We start from the raw sequence: 23,068 nt of genomic DNA, 5'->3' as shown, positions 1-23,068 counted from the left end.
ACTCATTTGGTAACTCTTACTACCATTATAAAGCTCAGATGCGTCAGGATATTTATTAATAGTTCTCCGATTGTGTTCATCAGAAAGAAGAAAGTCATAAACACCTAGGATGGCTCAAGGGTGAGTAAAGCTTGGGGTAATTTTCATTAAGTGAACTAATCCTTTAAGCATGAATTAATGCATATTAGTGCACCCTATTGCAAAGTGTTACCAAAATAATTTCAATAATAAATTCATAATTTTCAAACTCAGTTCAATATTTAATTTCCTTACAGTATATTTCTTTTTAAATAGGTATATAATAAACTATAATGTGCAGGCAGCTGGTCACTATCACAGAACAAAGTAGTAAAGTATAAAAAAAAATTGGAGCAAAAGTGACAACCAGCAGTGATGAGTAGATACAGAATATTGAATTTTTTGACTATTTATAATTCGGTTACTGATGAAGAAAACACTGAGAACTCGTAAAGTGGAGTAGAAATTACAGGAATTATTGTTACAAGTTGGATTATGCATATAAATTCAGGACATTTCAATAAAGCACTCAGAACTGAGACGCTCTTATATGTTCAAGGTAGCTCAGTCTCACAGTAAAAATACACCAATGGCTAAATGGCACTGCGTCATTGCTCAAGGTTTGCGTTCGTACGCCTCCTCATCATATAAAAGCGTCTGGGCGCCTCGCTTTCACAGACCTGTGAGAGCAAGTTCAGAGCAGTGACCAGTATCTCACTAGCTTTACGCATAGCTCACCAAATGTACAAATGTGAAACACTTTACAAGGAACGCGCTATTAATTTGTCATTCGTTATTATGTGTTGATATTTAACGACTACCATGGAGGTTAATACTACGCTATCAGGGCGCAACTTCATAGACTTGCGCATCTTAACGCAGAAACTTCTCTCTTCGGCGAACCGATCCCAGCAAATCCTGGACAATGAAACGGAGCTCGTCTCCGAAGAGGATCTGGACGTCAATACAGACATCTATTCTAAAGTTTTCGTCACTGTGATTTATGTGCTATTGTTTGTAATTGGGTGTTTGGGGAACTCGATCACCCTGTACACACTTCTCACGAAAAAATCTCTTCAAAACCTCCAGAGTACGGTGCACTATCACCTGGCGAGTCTGGCCATATCCGACCTGCTCATCTTGATCCTCTGCATGCCCATCGAGTTATACAACTTCATCTGGGTTCATCACCCGTGGGCTTTTGGGGAGGCTGTTTGTAAAGGTTACTACTTTCTTCGGGACGGCTGCTCGTATGCAACGGCGTTCAATATCGCCAGCCTGAGCGTGGAGCGCTTCATGGCCATCTGCCACCCGTTCAAGGCGAAGAGCATCATGTCGCGGAGCCGCACCAAGAAACTCATCAGCGCCATGTGGGTCGCGTCTTTTCTCCTGGCCACTCCGATGCTTTTCACCATGGGACAGCGACTGATGAAGGATGAGCTTATATGCACCACCATCGTGTCCTCGATAACTGCTAAGACCGTTCTACAGGTGAGCGCGCACAGCTCTCTTTCCTTGCGACGAGTGGAGTATGTCCTTATATTCCTGTATTGCTTTGGTTATAGTTTGTATTGCGTTTGATTTATTTAGTCTTATGCATGAGTAGCTACTTGAAGCATAAATGTCTTATCATAAGCAACAAAGCACAAAGCATTATATCACTTTATTTCAATAGTCCACTTTAGACATTCTCCTAAACTTTGCAACTACATGTAAAATAACTCTCATTAGAGTACCGGAGTACTAGTAGACTGTCTGCTTAATATCTGCTAACACTTTATTTTGATGCTTCCCAACAGATATTCTACTGACTGTAAGTAACTTTGCAACTACATGTCAACTTATTCTACTAAACCGAACCCTAACCTAACAGTCTACTACAGTCTACTAATACTCTAATGAGATTTAGTTGACATGTAGTTGAAAAGTTACTTATAGTTAGCAGAATGTCTAAAGTGGATCGTCGAAATAATACATACATAATACATTATATATCTGTGTGTGAGACATATATAAATATAGCCTACTACTACTGGGTCATTCTACAGAAACGTCCATTTTTCTGTCCCTAGCCTTTACAGAAATATTACACTTGAAAAACACTTTAGGATTACAATTTCTTTATATTTTAAAATGAAACAATATGTTATTTGAACAATTACACCTTCTTGAGCCATTAATGTGGCAATATTTGTTTTTTAATTAATTATAAGAATTCCAAACGCCACAGAAGTGCTCGTCCCCACAGTCATGTACAGAAGGAAAGTACTTTATTTTGAGGTCAGAAACAGGTTTTTCTACCATTTAAAATACAATAATGTATACTACCAAATATATTATGTAAATGACAAAAAGAAACAAAATGCGTAATAAATATTATAAAATATATAATGAAAGTAGTGGTCCTCTGGAGTTGTGTCAATCACACTGTCACACAAAATCACACTGATGACATCCCTCGACTTCCCTTTTCCTATTTCTTGAAGATCTATGAAGTAAGACCCATTGAAAGTCCGCTGTCTCTTTTCAGTTATCAGAAATGTTCTCATTTATCTCATGATTTCATATGAATCTTTTAGTTGAACTCTCTGGTATGACCTACTTTATTGTTAGGGAATTTTAAAAAACTAGAATACAAATGGATTAAACTACTTAATTTAGTGAGTATACCATGACTGATTGGTTTGATACCTTGCAGCAGCCATTTTAAAAATGTCTGTAAAATACGCTGTCTGTAAAGTCGCTGATTCTCAGCTGCTCACGCAGGTGAGTTTTATCAGGGTTGCAGTTAAACTCTGCAGGGACAGCAGCCCTCCAGGACCGAGTTTGCCCACCCCTGTTGCAGAATAAAAGAGCTTAGTTTTTCTTTTTAAAATTTCTTTAAAGCTGCAGATTCACCTTATGTAGACCTCAATCTGTTTAAATATCACAAAATAGCCATGTCAATCATTTAAACACAAGGTGTTTGTGATTGTGTTTCAGTGGAAACAGGCTAAACTTAATAGAGATCAGTTGCATTCCTCAAATTTAATACATATTCAGGAATATGAATGATTACCCGATTAAGCAATAATGAGGGAGCAGGAGATAAGGCACAGGATAGCATCAAGTCCCAGGTGATAATCCTATCGACTACAACTTGATGTGTTATCAATGTCACATTTATCAAGGGGGTGCTTCTCTTTTTTTAATTGTCCATCCTCATCTGCCTTAATTTCTATTAAAGGAAAGAAGTCAAGGTGCTCTGCAAGCATTGAGTAATAGATGCAATACTTGGGCTATGTGAAAAAGTATGACATTCTTGCTCACGTTCATGTCACTTGCTTCAAGAAATGTTGTTGGAACTATGTCAAAATGGAAATATGCACCATTGTTTGAAACAGAGATAAGTCAGGTGGTTCAACAAACAACACTACTGTATAGGATGCACCTGTTTTCTCTCTAATGAGGAAGAAATGATTAGACTACTGGCTTTACCAATCAGTGGCCAATTTCAAACTACAATGGATGTTTTTCAACCATTTTTTCAACCATTCCCCCCCCCCCCTGTTTATAACTGTTTTTCAAATATTTTTATTGTTATAGCAAATACATGGTTGCGCAAATAAACTAACATCATTCAATCACGCTTTTAACAAAGCTGATTAAAATAACGCATAATCTCCTTATTTGTTGCATTATCATTATTTTCCTGTAACTCTGACTGCATGTGCTGAAAAAATTGAGAAATAATATTTCATAAAAACCTTTAATATTGCCAAAGAAGTAAGGTAACACCAATGACAAAAAAAAAAATGGTACATGCAGTCTTTAAATAAATGCACTTTTAAGTCATTTATGTGTATTGATAAAGTCAAAGGGTAATCTAATAATGTGGTCTAAGTTTAAATGTTAGAAAAAGAAATACATTTTAAGACATCTTGCCATACCAAAAGTGGACATTTCTGTAGAATGACCCTATAGTCTACTAATACTCTAATGAGATTTAGTTGACATGTAGTTGCAAGGTTACTTATACTTATTAGAATGTCTAAAGTGGATCGTCAAAATAAAGCGTAACCATTAAATGTAAATACATATTATAATATACTTTGCTTTGTGAGTGGTTGAGTTTGTGTTTACATATATATATATATAAACACAAACTCAACCACTCACAAAGCAAAGTATATAAATATATATACAGATATATATACAAAGTATATATATATATATATATATATGTAAATTTGCTGTCCCCTCAAAATAACTCAACACACAGCCATTAATGTCTAAACCGCTGGCCACAAAAGTGAGTACACCCCTAAGAGAAAATGTCCAGATTGGGCCCAAAGTGTCAATATTTTGTGTGGCCACCATTATTTTCCAGCACTGCCTTAACCCTCTTGGGCATCAAGTTCACCAGAGCTTCACAGGTTGCCACTGGAGTCTTCTTCCACTCCTCCATGACGACATCACGGAGCTGGTGGATGTTAAGAGACCTTGCGCTCCTCCACCTTCCGTTTGAGGATGCCCCACATATGCTCAATAGGGTTTAGGTACCCTCAGCTTCTTTAGCAGTGGTCGTCTTGGAGGTGTGTTTGGGGTCGTTATCATGTTGGAATACTGCCCTGCGGCCCAGGCTCCGAAGGAAGGGGATCATGCTCTGCTTGAGTATGTCACAGTACATGTTGGCATTCATGGTTCCCTCAATGAACTGTAGCTCCCCAGTGCCGGCAGCACTCATGCAGCCCCAGACCATGACACTCCCACCACCATGCTTGACTGTAGGCAAGACACACTTGTCTTTGTACTCCTCACCTGGTTGCTGCCACACACGCTTGACACCATCTGAACCAAATAAGTTTATCTTGGTCTCATCAGACCACAGGACATGGTTCCAGTAATCCATGTCCTTAGTCTGCTTGTCTTCAGCAAACTGTTTGCGGGCTTTCTTGTGCATCATCTTTAGAAGAGGCTTCCTTCTGGGAAGACAGCCATGCAGACCAATTTGATGCAGTGTGCGGCGTATGGTCTGAGCACTGACAGGCTGACCCCCCACCCCTTCAACCTCTGCAGCAATGCTGGCAGCACTCATACGTCTATTTCCCAAACACAACCTCTGGATATGACGCTGAGCACGTGCACTCAACTTCTTTGGTCGACCATGGCGAGGCCTGTTCTGAGTGGAACCTGTCCTGTTAAACCGCTGTATGGTCTTGGCCACCGTGCTGCAGCTCAGTTTCAGGGTCTTGGCCATCTTCTTATAGCCTACGCCATCTTTATGTAGAGCAACAATTCTTTTTTTCAGATCCTCAGAGAGTTCTTTGCCATGAGGTGCCATGTTGAACTTCCAGTGACCGGTATGAGAGAGTGAGAGCGATAACACCAAATTTAACACACCTGCTCCCCATTCACACCTGAGACCTTGTAACACTAACAAGTCACATGACACCAGGGAGAGAAAATGGCTAATTGGGCCCAATTTGGACATTTTTACTTAGGGATGTACTCACTCTTGTGGCCAGCGGTTTAGACATTAATGGCTGTGTGTTGAGTTATTTTGAGGGGACAGCAAATTTACACTGTTATATATATTATGTAAACAATTAACAAAAATTAATTGCGATTAATCGATTTGACAGCACTGAAAAAACATCTAAAGAAAACAAGCAACTAAGCAAAAAAAAAAAAAAAAAAGACACACAATGTGCATACTACAGACAAAACACAACAACCATACCTGAGTAAATAGCATTGCCTAAAATGATGCTATGGATCATGTGTACGACCCACCAGACACTTCAAATCGAATGTGTGTCAGGTGAAAATAAAATGTCCAAACAAGCAGTCAAACATACAATTTGACTCCAAGTTGACAAAATGTCAGCAAGTCCAAACATGCTGATTCACCATCACCAGTCCAAACAGAATGAGTATGAGTGGAAAAATAAAAATGTCTAAACAAGCAGTCCTGCTGGAGGCTGACAGGCATCAGTGTAGAGTTTAAAACAACTGGTACTACTGGAACGAATAAAACAGGCAAACATAAACAAAAACTTACCAAGCACACTTCTATTTCTACTCAAGTATCTAATACTAAAAATTAACTTTTGTTGATTTAAACTAATGCAGTTGATTAACTCAAGTTGAATTGAAAACAGTGTTTTTTATTCGAAACCACAAGAGCAGTGGTAAATTAATTAATATGTATTATGCCCCTTTGATTCTTTTGGAATTGCAAATTAAATGTTGATGTCTTGATTATTCAAACATTAAAATGAGGAGCAGCAGGGACCATATTGCTTCTGCTGTGAGCACTGATGGTCATGAAAGTCAAAATAAATCAGTGATTCTAATGAATTTACTTTGTTTCTTGGCAATAAATATAATTATAAGTCTACTACAACCAATATGACTCTTATCGCATTTTCTGTATGTTAGTTTGAGTAACAAGTGGCAGGATTTGCTCAAAAACAATGATTAGCTATCTCAACGAAAATGGAATGCACTTACAGTTCCCCTAAAGTAAATCCTAATTGCCTGGAAATGGAGACATTATGCTTTGATTCCTGGAAAATTGTCCTTGCAGACCTAAACCTTGTGCCTGCCTTATTCTTTTCTATTACACCAGTGAATCTAATTTAGTCCGGAACACAATCCTTTTACAAGGACAGGAGGTCTCCTGCTTGTAACACTCAGCTTTCCATCTTTCTACATTTGAAAAAAAAACAACAACAACAACAACAAAAAACAACAACAGCGAGACTGAAAACAAGTGGAGTAGCATGAGAGGCAAAATAATATATTAAAATGATCCTTAATTTTATATGGCATAATATTACAGCATTCAGTCCTTGAAATGCCTGTGGATATTAAAACTCACAGCAGAGCGGACACAGTCACAATCTGAATCAGGCGGCACATTCTGCCATACTGAAAAGGAGATAAAAGAGAAAAGAACATGGATGTACATCAAAAAAGAGGCAAAGATGCAGAAAAACTGAAGGGAGAGCGAGAGAGAGGAAGAGAGAGAGAGAGAGAAAAAGAGAAAGAGAGAGAATAAAGAGCGAATGAATACAGGATGAATTAGTTCTGACAAATTCCATCAGTCATTGCTGAGTGTGTGTTTCATCCTGAGATCTTCCAGTCAAAAGAATGATAGTTGCAATAGCAGCTGTTTGCTACAGGACAAACTGTTTATCATGTTTCAGTCTTGGTAAATTGGTTACCACAGAAAACCCCAAGATGTCCTCTTTCATATACAGAAGGTTTCACAATATGAAATACAATCCAGTATTATATATTGACTGAGCAATACCTGAAATTCTAGTGCTCTGTGGGACACAAAATGATTGCAGAAAGAAAACATAAATGGACTTTTATTGCTTTTTGAGATGTGGTATAACCTTGCCACATAAAGTGTAAACTGACATAAATATGTATGTTACTGCATCTTTCCGTTCGGTAATGGTTTCTTGAATATGAGCATCTATACTGGTGCTTTTCTAATGGTTCATCCCCTTCTGTTTGTTATTCTGATCTTTCTATTGCACAGTCTGCACCTGAAAATAATCCAGTACTGCACTTGAAAGTACGTGGATACAAATATACAAATAAAATGAGACCAACATATATATAGCAGCAGGCAGTGATGTTGGTGAGGATAAGTGGCTGATATTGGACTGGCACTGTGTTCTGGCAGGTGTTTAAGACAGGGAGAGAAGAACGATTGAGCCGATGTTTTCAGGTTTTGACATTTCACCCCTTCATTCAAAAGTACAACACCATTCATATAAAGCACAGCTTTCTGGATTCAACAATACAGGACACCTGCAACAAACAGATGAAAGATACAAATATATTTTACTGCTGAGAGGGAGATGAAATTCAATTTTTTGATGAATAGATAATACTGAGCGGAGCTCTGCTGAAACACTTTGCACAAGCAACTTTATTGGAAATTCAAAATAGAAAAAAAAAATGTATCACTGTTTCCACAAAAATATTAAGCAGCAAAAACTTTTTTCAATTTTGATTATAATAAATGTTTCTTGAGCAGCAAATTAGCATATTAGAATGATTTCTGAAGGATCATGTGACACTGAAGACTGGAGTAATGATGCTGAAAATTCAGCTTTGATCACAGGAATAAATTACATTTTAAAATATATTAAAATAGAAAACAATTCTTGTAATAATATTCTTTTTTTTATGTTTTTGATCAAATAATTGCAGCCTCGGTGAGCAAAAGCAATAAAAAAAAAACTTTTAAAAAAAACCCATTAATGATTCCAAACTTTTGGCAGGAAGTGTATATTATTTTAGGTCTGTCAAAGTCAATGCATTAACTTAACATATTAATTAAATATGAATCATTTTTAAAACATTTATTGAATTTACATATTATTGTATTATTTTCTTCTGCTTTCTAAACGCTGGCCAGAAGTCATTATTCTATTGAGAGCCCTAGTGTTTAACAGTAAGAAATACAAACCAAATGTAGTGTTATGAAAATAAATTTAATCTCTTTTTTTCTTCCATCCCTGCTTAAATATCCATCATAAAGCAGCATGTTGGTCTAGGCTGGTTTATGCTAGTATTGTCACGGTTGTACGCAGGCAAGAAGATAAAGGCAGAAGAATAATATTCCAAACAACAACGTTTACTGATAAATTCCAAAAGGCAGGTAGACAGGCAGTGCAAACACAACTTAACACGACTGAGAATGAAAGCAAGGGTACAACTTATGTAGGAACACAAACAAGATAATTAATGACACACAGCTGATACAAATGAACTCATACTGACAGAAACCATGACGATCAAGGAGTGGCGGGAAAATTAACAAAGGAACACATGAGAAGAATGAAAACAAACTAGAAGTCCATGAAAACTAAACAAACTGAACATAACCGTGACAAGTATAGTGCTGGTATAGCTGGTGGACATGCTGTTCTCAAACAAAACTGAGTTGGTTTGGCTAGTCAACTATCACTTCTCATGCTGGTAATCAGTAAACCAGTATGCAAACATACCTGGATGCTGGATTTTTCAGCAGGGAACGTACTTGTAGGATCTTTCGACAGTCTCCCTTGCCACTGTTCCCTTTGTCTTGCTCACTGGTGGATGTAAGAAACCATCCACTTTAATTGATTTTTGAATAATATTCATTTATTATTTAAATATTATTTATTAATATTTGTTATTTATTTGAGACAGATAATAAATACAATTGTCTTATGCAATTGTCTCAACAAAAATCATATCACAACTTGCCCAGGCTGCCCACACAAAAATATATATTTGCTCTTAAGCACAAACGGAAATAAATGTAAGATGACACATGTCAGTGAGAACTGGAATCAGCAAAGATAGAGATGACGTGATGTCTCTGTTCACAGTGTACTGACGGGTATATCTGTTGCTGAGAGAGAGCAACACACCGTTTGTGTGTAAGACGGGTGCTTTGGGGCAGTTTTTGGAATTATTTGGTATGTGGATTCCAGGCAAGTGAAGGTCAGGACAGTTACATGTATGCTAGGAAAAGTTTAATGGGGAAAAAAACCTGTATAAATGAATGTAGACCATTTCAAAAAAAAAATATTCTTTGTAAATAACTGTTTCCTCTGCCCAACAGTTCATTCATTAAGCTATAATTACATGTTGTGAAGCATCTGTGTCCCTGATATAGATCTGCCAGGGATATTTACTGTCTGCCACGAGCAGTGGTCAGCCAGGAAAACACGGCCAGAGAGTTTGAAGCCTATGTGCTTAAGAAGAGGACTGAAGTTGTGGTGGGAGCAAAAGCGAAACAATACACTATACTTTCTGTGAACCTGTAAAGTGTCAGTTGCATTTTGAGTTCATTTTCAGTGGCCTTGAGTGGCAAGGTATGCTGTTACTTTTGTCCAACATCCTGTCCGAAGTGTGAATTACACAGAGTACTTCAAATCAATCAGTTCTTTACTCCAGACACCTTCACAGACATCAGGGCAGTAGATACTGACAGCAGATAAAAGAAACCTCAGCCTCAGCTCAAGAAGAGTGGTGGAGAGATGGAATTGAGGCCAAAAGAAAGAGAGGGAACTTTCAAGATGATAACTTTCAGTCAGTAAATAAGAGTGTTGACAAGTTCTCTTTTTCTTACCTTACATCATGGGTGGCACTAGCCCTGAATGTTTTCAAAGCTCTGACTGTGAGTTATCAGCTTGTCTGTTTCATGTCTTGTCACAAAATCACCCAGAGCCTCAGTACTGCTCTATAAACCAGATATAGTGTTGCAAGTCACATTTTTGACTGTTTTACTTTATACTATGGGGTTGTTGAAAGCTTAAATCTGATTGGTTGGCGAAGGTTCTAAGGTGTGCAGTTATTTTCAGGGAAACACCCAGCTAAAGTAGTTCTTGACTGCATTACGTGTCCATATCGCTTTGCCAAATGATTTCAGTTATTTCAACGGTCCTTACAGCCTACAGCAGCAAAAGAACTAAAACCCACAACAACACTGACCAAGCAAATAAATATAGTAAACAATAGGATAAAAACTGCAAATTATTTCCATGTTTTTGCCACAAAATTACGTTTTATTATGTACGTGTAACAAAGCAGCACCACCAGCTCACTTGGGGATGTAATGAGTGTTCGTGAAAGAAAAAAAAAAAAAAAAAAAAAAATGATGGCTCACTCCACAACAGCACTTTCATGCAAGGTGAAATTGAATTACAGTGCTAAAAATAGACAGTCCTTTGGTGATGTATACAGGTGCACAACAAAAACCAAAGTACCAAAGAAACAACAAACAGCAAAATAAATAGAGGAAAAAAAAATCCATATATATTCAGGTGAGTATCCACAATATACTGTACCAGTGTTAGAATAATTCAACAGCCCATCGTCAATTATTCCTTAAATTGTGGCTCAGCATTTTGTTTTGACCAGCACTAAATAAATGAGAGGAAACTGTGTTGACTTTGGTCTATCCAGATGCAGCAAGAACCAAATAATTCACAGAGGTAGCTCTCGACATGAAGCAGAATGTGCAGTGTGCTTGAGAAATGTTTCAATTTTAAAACTCTTGTTAAGATATGATGCCATGAATGTTGACAAAAAAATTGCCTGCACAGCCTGAATGACGGCAGCAGCTAAAGTCATTTCAGAGGAGGAGTAGACAAGTTATATTATGATGCAAAATTACAAAGACAGTTTTCTTTGAAGCAATGTACTGTTCAATCCAGTGAAACCAGGGACATGTCAGAAGACAGTAAACATGTTGAACAATAAATCCTAAAACCACCCTATTTTTAAATACAGAAACACTGGCTCATTTGTGACATTAAGTGTGTATTTGAGAAGAGAGAAAATGAAGATTATGAGAAGAACATTGCAAAAGAGACAGAAGACTATACAAATAAACAGTGTGCTGTCAGTAACCATAGAAACCTCACTAATCCAGCCTCAGCTTTAAAACACACAATGGACTTTTGCTGCTATTTGAAGTGAACAAATATGAATTAGCATTACTCATAACCCTTAAGGGCCACACTTGCAGGTTGCGGCTACACAACACGGCCCAAGATTTAGCTAATTACCTCATTAGAGCTTTTAAGGGTCATTAATTGGTTAAATCAAATGGTGCAGGGCTCAACTTAAACAAATGCACAAGGCACAGAGCTCATTTGAATAAATCCAACCTATTACAGTGCTACAACTGTGTTTTATTAATATGCACTACTGTGCATGTTGCTCCATTAGTCTGTTTATCATCTGTTTCATAAGAACCTCTCACTCTCTCTCTGTTGTATTTCCATCTGTGAGGTATTTAGTTTGATGTTGTTGCCTGTTGGGATCAGTAGCTGTGTTGAGTGAGGTAGCTTAGAAATCTTTTGATGGAAAAAAACAAAAATGTACAGGCAGCTGATCTGTTTAGCACCTCAAAATGCATTTACAGCGGTTTTAAAAGTGCTGTGATGAATAAAGATGAAAATTAATTATGAGTTCTGCACAGGTGGTCTCACACTGGACACAAAAACTGGCAATATTATAATTGTGAAATTACCATCTAACAAACAAGGGAGGAAAAACATTCCAAAAACAAACAGCTTTTCACTTTAGAATACTGATCCAAATAATTAGTGATTCCTTCTAAAGGATGTAGTAACACTTGACTCATTACTAGTGGGTTACAATAATCTTCACCTTAGAATTAATTATACATTATGCATTATTCACATTAATTATGAACCTGTAGTTCTTAGTAGTTCTCTGGGAGGTATGAAAAAATTGTAGTTATTGATTAGCTAAAAGTGAACTACCTCATTCAACTGAGCGCTATTACTTACTAATTAGTTAATCAGAGTTTCTTGTTAGTTAATAGTAGTTAGAATGTTAATATTGTGTTACTCATTTGTTCCTGTGTAGTTATTTATTAATGACAGAACATTATTCTAAAGTGTTACCATACATAACTAATAACAAAAATAAGAAGAAACATTATTATTTACATAAAATGTAATCAAATGTGAAGTGTCACACAGGGATCTCCAGTAATGTCATTCACTGTGCTGTTTAAAGGTGATTTTTACTAACAAAAAGACATCATTCTACAGTATTTTACTATAAAATTACATGTATCTTCTTTTTGAATATACAGTAATATATATTTTTACCATAAAATATATGATAGTTATATGATAGATGATAGATATATGACAAAACAGTATTTTACTGTAAATTTCTTCTGTTGTACTGTTAAATACATACACTATATTGCCAAAACACCCCTCAAAATAATTGAATTCAGGTGTTCCAATCACTTCCATGGCCACAGGTGTATAAAATCAAGCACCTAGGCATGCAGACTGCTTCTACAAACATTTGTGAAAGAATGGGTCGCTCTCAGGAGCTCAGTGAATTCAAGCGTGGTACCGTGATAGGTTGCCACCTGTGCAAAAAGTCCATTAGTGAAATTTCTTCACTACTACTAAATATTCCACGGTCAACTGTTAGTGGTATCATAACAAAGTGGAAGCAGTTGGGAACAACAGCAACTCAGCCACAAAGTGGTAGGCCTCGTAAAATCACAGAGCGGGGTCAGCGAATGCTTAGGCACACAGTGTGCAGAAGTCGCCAACTTTCTGCAGAGTCAATAGCTACAGACCTCCAAACTTCATGTGTCCTTCAGATTAGCTCAAGAACAGTGCTTAGAGAGCTTCATGGAATGGGTTTCCATGGCCGAGCAGCTGTATCCAAGCCTTACATCACCAAGTGCAATGCAAAGCGTTGGATGCAGTGGTGTAAAGCGCGCCACCACTGGACTCTAGAGCAGTGGAGACGTGTTCTCTGGAGTGATGAATCACGCTTCTCTGTCTGGCAATCCGACGGACGAGTCTGGGTTTGGCACTTACCAGGAGAACGGTACTTGCCTGACTGCATTGTGCCAAGTGTAAAGTTTGGTGGAGGGGGGGATTATGGTGTGGGATTGTTTTTCAGGGGTTGGGCTCGGCCCCTTAGTTCCAGTGAAAGGAACTCTTAATGCTTCAGTATACCAAGACATTTTGGACAATTTCATGCTCCCAACTTTGTGGGAACAGTTTGGGGATGGCCCCTTCCTGTTCCAACATGACTGAGCACCAGTGCACAAAGCAAGGTCTATAAAGACATGGATGAGCGAGTTTGGTGTGGAGGAACTTGACTAGCCTGCACAACTCGATCGGAGCAGAGACTGCGAGCCAGGCCTTCTTGTCCAACATCAGTGCCTGATTCTAGAAGAATGGTCAAAAATTCCCATAAACACACTCCTAAACCTTGTAAAAAGCCTTCCCAGAAGAGTTTAGGCTGTTATAGCTGTAAAGAGTGGGCCAACTCCATATTAAACCATATTACTCCATATTAAGAATGTGATGTCATTAAAGTTCATGTGCACATAAAGGCAGGCATCCCAAAACTTTTGGCAATATAGTGTATTTATATTATATGGTAAGGTAACCAGAGTTTTCATTCTCTTTCTGTTAAAATAAGTTGGTTCAGAGCTGATGCAGACTCATGGGTAACTCTCCAAAATCCTGGGATTCGAACTTGGGTCACCCCGTGTTCGAATCCCAGCTCACAGACCTTTCCCGATTCTCCCATTTCACTTCCTGTCTACTCTATACTATCCCAATAAAGGCAAAATGCCAAAAACAAATCTTTAAAAAATTACTAATTCCAACTGGATTGGAAATAAAATTTGAATTGGATTTTGAAGAGCCTTTTTTTTTTTTTTTTTTGTGATGTTTATACAATACTTTAATTATCCACCACAATAATATGCTTGGACAATAATGTGTATTTCTCATTAAATGTACATCAACAATACCATAATTTGCAATTCATTTAATTTATCAGTGTTTTATGAAATTATTTTGATTCTTTTTTTCTATTGATCTACATCCCCAATTATTTTATTTTTCTAAATATGTTTTTATGAAACACTATTATGTCTGGAACATTAAGACTGAGCCAAGATCATGCTGTACCGCTGCTTCAGTGTTCAGATGAAATACAAACGTAGTGAGCATCTTCAGTCAAGGTGTAGATAATCCACGCAGGACTACAGGAACTTGAAAACATGGGTCCTTGACAAGCAAACACTTGAGCGGAATTTGATTTGCCACATGATTTGTTTGTGTATTCGTGAGTGTTGCCTAAGTGAGACGTACCTGCTGGAAAGCTTTGAAGGAGAAATAATACTGGAATGTCATTTTCCTGGGCATTCTTAGACACAGCTTGAATTCATATGCAGAGCAGACTGACCTCAGGCAACAATGAGAGAATATTTTATTAATAATTATACATGAATCACAACATCAAGCATATAATATCCTTCTATGAGAAACTTCTGTGCATATACCTGTAGGTGCATTTGCAAATAAGTCCAGTGTTACCCCATTTATACCCCATTATAAATTTGAATTGTCTCAAAAAACAATTGTCCATTTAATAAGGTGTCTGAACTCTTTTGAATGGCCTCCGTAGTTCCCATGGAGATGGGGTCTTAGTAGGTGAGTTTAAAAGAAGCAGTCTGTGAAATCACAGCATAACATTCCATCTATGCTTTTTGTGACCAAATAATAGATTAATTTTTGATTTGCATGTGTTTTAAAATTCTCTAAAATAATTACTGTAATTTCTTCAAAACATCAATTATGGTGAGTCTGGCCTTTGCATGTTACTGAACTCAGCCAAAGAATCCCTAAAGAAATTACATTTGTTTGCCAATATACCCATAGGTCCCTTACATAATGCAGACCAAAATCTTAATTTTGCTTGTGTTTGTGTTGTCTTAATAAACACACAAAGGATTCTTCTCTGCATTCTCATTTTTGCTCAGTGTGAGTACTGATCTTACAAACATGATTAGTGAGACAGCCTGCAGTTACATAATACTAAGTAATTATCCCATTAAGGTTCTTAAAGCCACACAAAGTGTTAGAACATAAATTAAAAATGCTTATATAAAAGTGTTTAAAGATGATGAGGTATGAATGCAGCATATGAATCAGACTTAGGCTGCATTTACACTGGCACAAAAAAACAGATTTTTTGCTGACATCTGACACAGATCGGAATTTGTTGCACACGTGTAAACACAAAAATCCGAGATCTGATTTTTTCGCCTCCGATCTGAGCCACTTCCAAATGTGGTTTGAAATCAGATACATGGACATGTGACCTATGTCTAAACACGCATATCCAATTCTCCTCGGAATTCCAAGCCACCACAAGGCAAGGGCAGCACATTTGCTCACTAAAAGGTAGCTTTTATGTTGCATTATGAAGCAGACGTGGCTGTATGCACTTGCACTAAAAATTTGCAGCTTTATTATTGAGGTGGGAACTTTATCTATTTTTCCCTTGAAAGAAATTGTGCGCACACGCGCACACACATTCAGCAGCTGAATTTCAACCTCTGCCCGGTTAATTTTTTTTTAAATAATCTAAAAGCTTCACTGAGTAGGTTACTCTCTCTCCCTCGCTCACTCTCTCGTTATTGTTGGGGATTGCCCCACTGAAAGCTGGTGTATATGTTATTGACCGCTGTAGAACTCTGGTCAAGGAGTTGGAGTCACCAGATAGAATTTAGTCGTTTATTGCACAATGGTGACCATATACACATAGTAGTGTACTTGAGGTAGTTTTCTGAAATAAATAAAATAACAGAAATAAATACTCATTTTCTAAATATAATCAACAATTAACAGATTACAAACTCAAAGATAAACAACCTTACATAATGAACTGATATATAAATATGACCAAGAAATCAGCATGAGTCAGCAATATTAAATGCGTAGTGTAATAAAAGATTACAAAACCCACCAAATATGAATTATATAGGGAAATGAGACTGTGTTATTAATACAGGCAGTAATAATGGCGACCACAAAATTATATTATCTTACTGAAAGATGTTACACTTTAAGCGAATAAGTTTAGTAAACATTAACAATTCTAGCCGCGATGCTAGCGGGACAAATCCGCTCGTTAAACAGGATCAAATTACACTCAGAAAGATCGCGAAACATAAAGGACATAATGAACACTGTAAGCTAATGCTACTGCAATACAGTGTAACAATCTGCATTAACAACATTATACACTGAATTAAAACTTACTTGTCATCAACTTTCTCTTGCACATAAACGTTGCACTTTAGTGAGAGCATGCGATCTGACTGCTCTGCTGGAGTGATAGTGAATAGGCAGTTACGCAAAGCTCATACACGCAGGAACACTGCACTACGTTACTTACGTAAGTCATAACTTAAAACGTCACACAAATAGCGAACTTAAACTTAAAAGAAGAAAATTCACAACAGTTATCATTATATTCCAATTCATTCAAATAAATGTAATCTTACCTGCTACTTTATTTCACTTCAGAATTCTAGATCTAATGACTGTAGATAAAATAGCAAACGCAAATTACCTTTATTTTTCAGTCTATATTCGTTCAGTCAGATTTCGCACTGCAAAACATCCATGACACCGACAGCTGTTAACTTATCCATTCTGGCAGGTAATCATGGCCACCCGACGTGAAATATATAAATAATTTTAATAGCACGGCCATTCAAAACCTGAGGGTCTACCATGTGCATGTAAAGCTATCAAGGACATCATTTTGGGCGAGAATTAATGTAAACACAGATATCGGATACCAGTCGCGTCTAAAGTGAATGTAAACAGACTGGCCAAAAAATCAGATATGGTCAAAGGATCGGATCTGTGCATTAATATTTGCAGTGTAAATGCAGCCATATACTCTTTGTGTAATGCTTTTCACCTACTATATATTAGTAGGCATCTTTGGATGTCCTTTGTCAGTTATTGTTTGTGTGTTACACACTGTTATGCTTCTGCCAGTTTGTTGAATTAAACCTTGTGTTTCTATTTTGTATCTGCGTTCTTCAGTATTCTTCATCGTGTGACAGGATGTGAACATAACTTGTTATTTATTAAAACTAATAAAGGTGATTTGAATATATTGTATGTGTCCTAACTATTAACGTAATAGTTAGGACACATACAATATATTCAAATCACCTTTATTAGTTTTAATAAATAACAAGTTATGTCATGATAATTGCATTACACTGATCTCATCTCACTTTATACCTGTGAAGAACATAGAACCAGTAACCAGTCTGTAACCAGTCATGGTTAGGCAGGTGCAAAATAAATAAATAAATATTTTGTTCCTATGTTACATTCAGTTATGTTAGCACCCAAATCCTCTTACCAGTGAACTCCTAAAGCAATGTTTTTTTTGTTTTTTTTAAAAAAAGGTCCTCTTTAGCCCTTTTTGATTTTAATTAATAGCTCTGGTTCAACCTTGCAGTAACAAGCAAAAAAGAGCATTTTTTTCCATGTTCAGTTTTAACATCTCTGACCTTCCTCATTAAAGACTCTAAATATTCTCATCGTATTTCCCTTCAGTGGGTTTTTGATATGTTCCTTCAGATCTCTTTTATGTTTCTCAGTCTGGAAGGAACCGTGCTGGACCCTTAAACTCCAGTCATCTGTTCAACACCAATTTAACATGACTGCCTAAACCAACACTAAGTTCTTCTAAATTAGTGCTGAGAAGTATTTCAATAGTCTTGGCTTAATCTCAGTTTTTTTCATGCAGTGCAGATGTCAGATCGCATGAGATTAATTTGCTTTGGCAACAGCAAAAAAAAAAAAAAAAAAAAAAAAATGGAAAGGAACAAAAGACCAGTTTAAGGACAGGTCTAGGAATGTGACAGCTCAAGAAAACCTAGGAGACCCACATACCTTGCAGTAATAATTATTCTTAAGTTCGACTCCCAGGAAATGCTTGAAATGATAAAATGTATTGAATACCTTGAATGCAATAAAAAATTCAATGTTGGTTTGGATAAATGCATTTGCCACACACACACACACACAATTACAATTAAAATTCAATCAAACTGACTTCCTGACATTTATCAGACACATTTCCCTGGCAGGTCCTGTCAAATGGAGATAGAATTGTGCAGTTCTTCAGAGTCTACACACGTCTCAAAATAAACCAAAAAACTGCATGCTACAAACAATGTGACAGCCAAAAAAGAGAGAGTCATTGCGTCAAACAAAAAAGCATCATAAAATTCAAAGCTCTTTGCCTACTTATTCTCTCTTTTTCCTTTGTTCCCTATAACTCCTCCAGGTGAATGCCTTCCTGTCCTTTGTGGTTCCCATGGCACTGATCTCCGTATTAAATGGAGTCATAGCCAGTCAGCTGCTGCGCATGTTTCGGGAGTCTGCCCAGGACAATCGCATCTGCATCATCGGAGGCAACGCTACTATGCTTAGCGTCGCTGTTGAACCCAACCGTGCCCAATCAATGCGCCATGGAGTCATGGTGCTGCGTGAGTACCTTTATGTTTTTTTCAAGTGTACAATATAATAACATCAATTAATATACAATGTATACATACAATCAGTAGTATACAAGAGTCAAACACTGGATATATTGAATAAGATCATCTTTTGAGTTGGAGGACTTCCAAGAGTGGTACTGTCACGATTCCCAGTGGCTGCATTCGAAATCGCATACTCACTTGAGTAGGTACTTATTTTGAATAAGTAATTACTTCATACCGCTAAAAAAGTATGTTCTATAAAGTATGAATGTGTGTAGTATGAATGTAATCCAGACGTACTACGTTCGCCATGCTGTCTTTATCATGTGACATACCAGAGTCAGTTGCGTTACTTCACTGCCATTCACAAATCCTTTCTCCTGTGGCCTCATGGGATAGTAAAGTGTCTACCGTATGCAGAATTCAGAATCTCAGTAGGTCATCTAGGTACTTTTTGCCTACTAAGTATAAGTACTGTGAATTCGGACATACTTCTTTTGTCACATACTGTTTTTCACCTACTATATAGTAGGGAAGAATGCAATTTTGAATGCAGCCTATGTCTCTGTTTTCAAGGACTCTTATTTTGATATTTTTTTGCCTGTATTCTGTTACTGTGTGTTTAGTTCCTGTTTCATTAGTTTCCATAGTTATTCATTGTTTCATTGATTAGTGTTTCACCTGGTACTCATCAACTTGTGTATTGAAACCTTCCATCTTTGTCTGTACTGTGTTGACGTTTTGTGCTGTTTTTTTTTTTTTTTTTTCATCTGTAACATAACTGGTGTTTATTAAATGTGTTTTCATCATTCTTCTGTGTCAAGCATCTTTTGTGGTTTATTATTTCTAGCCAGTGCGTGACTATCTGCAGTTTTAAGTAGTTTAAAAGTGATCCTACATTACCAAACATTTGGGGTCATTAAGTTTTTAAGTAAGGATACATTAAATGGATTAAAAGTAGCAGTAAAGACAGTTATAATGTTACAAAAGATTTCTATTTCAAATAAACGCTTTTCTTTTTAACTTTTCTATTCATCAAAGAATCCTGGAAAAAATGTATCACTGTTTCCACAAAAATGTTACGCAGCACAACTGTTTTAGACATTGATTATAAGAAAGTTCTTGAGCACAAAATCAGCATATTTGACCCTGGACCACAAAACCAGTCATAAGGGATTAATTGAAAGCTGAATAAATAAGCTTTCCATTGATGTATGGTTTGTTAGGATAGGATAATATTTGTCTGAGATACAACTATTTGAAAATCTGGAATCTGAGGGTGCAAAAAAATCAAAATATTGAGAAAATCGCCTTTAAAGTTGTCCAAGTGAACTCCTTAGCAATGCATATCCACTCACAAAAATACATTTTTGATATATTTACGGTAGGAAATTTACAAAATATCTTCATGGAATATGATCTTTACTTAATATCCTAATGATTTTTGGCATAAAAGAAAAATTTATAATTTTGACCCATACAATGTATTGTTGACTATTGCTACAAATATACCCGTGCAACTTATTACTGGTTTTGTGGTCCAGGGTCCGTATTAGAATGATTTCTGATTCAGATACTGATTTGGTGCTCAAGAATCATTTCTTATTCTGGAGGATCATGTGACACTAAAGACTGGAGTAATGGCTGCTGAAAATATATCACAGGAATACATGACAAAAATATATTCAAATAGAAAAGTTATTTTAAATTGAAATAATATTTCACAATATTACTGTTTTTACTGTATTTTTGATCAAATAAATCCAACCTTGGTGAAAAAATTATTGACCCCAAACTTTCGAATGGTAGTGTATCTTACATTTGTACAACGGTCGAATCTGTTGGCCGAGCAGCATTCCATTACAGTGCAGTAGGGACAATCCAGGTGTGTCCATTAAATTATTTTAGCAAATAACATGAAACCACTATTACCATGGTCCCTTGACAACTTGGACAAGTTAAAATTAAAATTGATGTTTAATGCAATATTCCTTGCATCGGGTGGTTCTTTGCCTCCACATTGTGCATTAAAGATAATTGTCCGTCTATGTATTAGTGGTGGGAATCCACCATTCAATTCAATTGGAAACCTCCACAGATTACCACAAAAACACACACCTACAGGACAAAGAGTCTTCACTGTCTATGCGCAACAGCTTCAATTTACCCCTATTATAGAGATGCTATCGAAAGCATTAAAGGGTTAGTTCACCCAAAAATGAAATTCTGTCATTAATTACTCACCCTCATGTCGTTCCACACCCGTAAGACCTTCGTTCATCTTCGGAACACAAATTAAGATATTTTTGATAAAATCCGATGGCTCAGTGAGGCCTGCGTTGACAGCAAGATAATTAACAAATTCGGATGTCCAGAAAGGTACTAAAGACATGTTTAAAACAGTTCATGTGACGACAGTGTTTCAATCTTAATGTTATGAAGCGACAAGAATACTTTTTGTGTGCCAAAAAAACAAAATAAGGATTTTATTCAACAATACCTAGTGATTGGCGATTTCAAAACACTGCTTCATGAAGCTTCGAAGCTTTACGAATCTTTTGTTTCGAATCAGTGGTTCGGAGTGTGAAAGTCACGTGATTTCAGCAAACAAGGCTTCATTACGTCATAAGTATTTCGAAATTTCAATGGTTCACCACTGGGGGGCGTGACTTTGGCAGTTCGATACATGCTCTGAACCACTGATTCGAAACAAAAGATTTGTAAAGCTTCATGAAGCAGTGTTTTGAAATAGCCCATCACTAGATATTGTTGAATAGTGAAAGTCCTTATTTTGTATTTTTGACACACAAAAAGTATTCTCGTCACTTCATAACATTAAGGTTGAACCACTGTAGTTTAAACACGTCTTTAGTACCTTTCTGGGCATCCAAATGTGTTAATTATCTTGCTGTCAATGCAGGCCTCACTGAGCCATCGAATTTCATAAAAAATCTTAATTTGTGTTCTAAAGATGAACGAAGGTCTTACGGGTGTGGAACGACATGAGGGTGAGTAATTAATGACAGAATTTTCATTTTTGGGTCAACCAACCCTTTAACAAACACTTGCCCTCTGATTTTATTTTGTAGGAGAATGTTTGCGTGTGTGTGTGTGTGTCTGTGTGTGACCTTATTGTCATGATAAGTGTTGTGCAGAGTCCCACTGAGTGTATTGATCAATGAACAGGATGTTAATAAGAGCCTGGTTCTCTCATTTAACCCAGTGTAGTCTCTCTATAGGTGAATATGGCCATAAACGCTTCACAACGAAAAGCATTTTATTTATATCCTGATAGAAAGTACAGGGACAAGGTTGAGTCACATACACATTTATCATAAATGCACAGGCTCTGTATACTGCCTTACTTGCTTAAACAGCTCTATTTTCTCTACATACTTCTTATTCTTTCATTTTACAGACAAATGAAAATATACTGTATGTGCAGTGAAAATTATGTTTACTCCCACAGCACTTTCTGTGATTTTTATTTGAGTTTGGATTTAGAAAATGTTTTGTATTGGTCTAACAAGGGGATGATTTGATGGACGGGAGCTAAAAATATGTACTGCCACAGCTATTCAATTTAACTTAATTTACAAAGCCATTTAAGTCACTTTGGACGTATAATAAAAAGGAAGAACATGTATTTTTCCATTAGAGATGCAGTTGAGATATGTTCTCTAGGGAAGAATCCAGAGTTAGTTTGTTTTGCCAGTTGACTGCAGCTTCCATTAAAGGGTCAGTGTACCGGTTTAAGACTTTTGACTGCTCTCACACCAGCTTTCAGCACCATGGGGGAGACAATCATTTGTAAAACCCACTGTTCATTTAATTTACTGCATCATAAGAGAGTGTTTGATGTGAATGTGATGTGAATGTTAATGTGTCAGAAGCGCCTTAAGGGCACCAAGTGTAACCTGAATCATTTAATGGACTGAGGGAATTACATGACATGAAATGCAGTATTTCATGCAAAATGCAGTTACACTGCAACACAAAAAAAGACTAAAGTTATTAGCATCAATTAAATGTATAGTCTTCAAAGTTGGAGGAAAAAAATGAGATGGAGTTTTTCGCCCTACTGCGGTATTTCGGCCTACCTTTCCAACCTGATTACGTAATGCGTGGCGTATTACTATTATAAGTGATTGTAAATAAATA

The 23,068-nt window shown here is 36.8% G+C and overlaps 1 protein-coding gene across 1 annotated transcript in view; it reads left to right on the top strand.

The window, feature by feature from the left end:
- The first annotated feature begins 693 nt into the window (after positions 1-693).
- Positions 694-23,068, top strand: part of ntsr1 (neurotensin receptor 1 (high affinity)) — a 44,385-nt gene continuing 22,010 nt past the window's right edge. Inside the window, exons 1-2 of the mRNA XM_051880049.1 lie at positions 694-1,509; positions 18,712-18,913. Of these exons, the coding sequence (XP_051736009.1) occupies positions 841-1,509; positions 18,712-18,913 (871 nt within the window). The 5' untranslated portion in view covers positions 694-840. The remainder of the gene's footprint in view (positions 1,510-18,711; positions 18,914-23,068) is intronic.

This window comes from Ctenopharyngodon idella, chromosome 22, assembly GCF_019924925.1.
Source record: "Ctenopharyngodon idella isolate HZGC_01 chromosome 22, HZGC01, whole genome shotgun sequence".
Classification (NCBI taxonomy): Eukaryota; Metazoa; Chordata; class Actinopteri; order Cypriniformes; family Xenocyprididae; genus Ctenopharyngodon; species Ctenopharyngodon idella.
The sequence above is the reverse complement of the archived record's forward strand: the minus strand, read 5'-3'. Positions and strand labels throughout refer to the sequence as shown.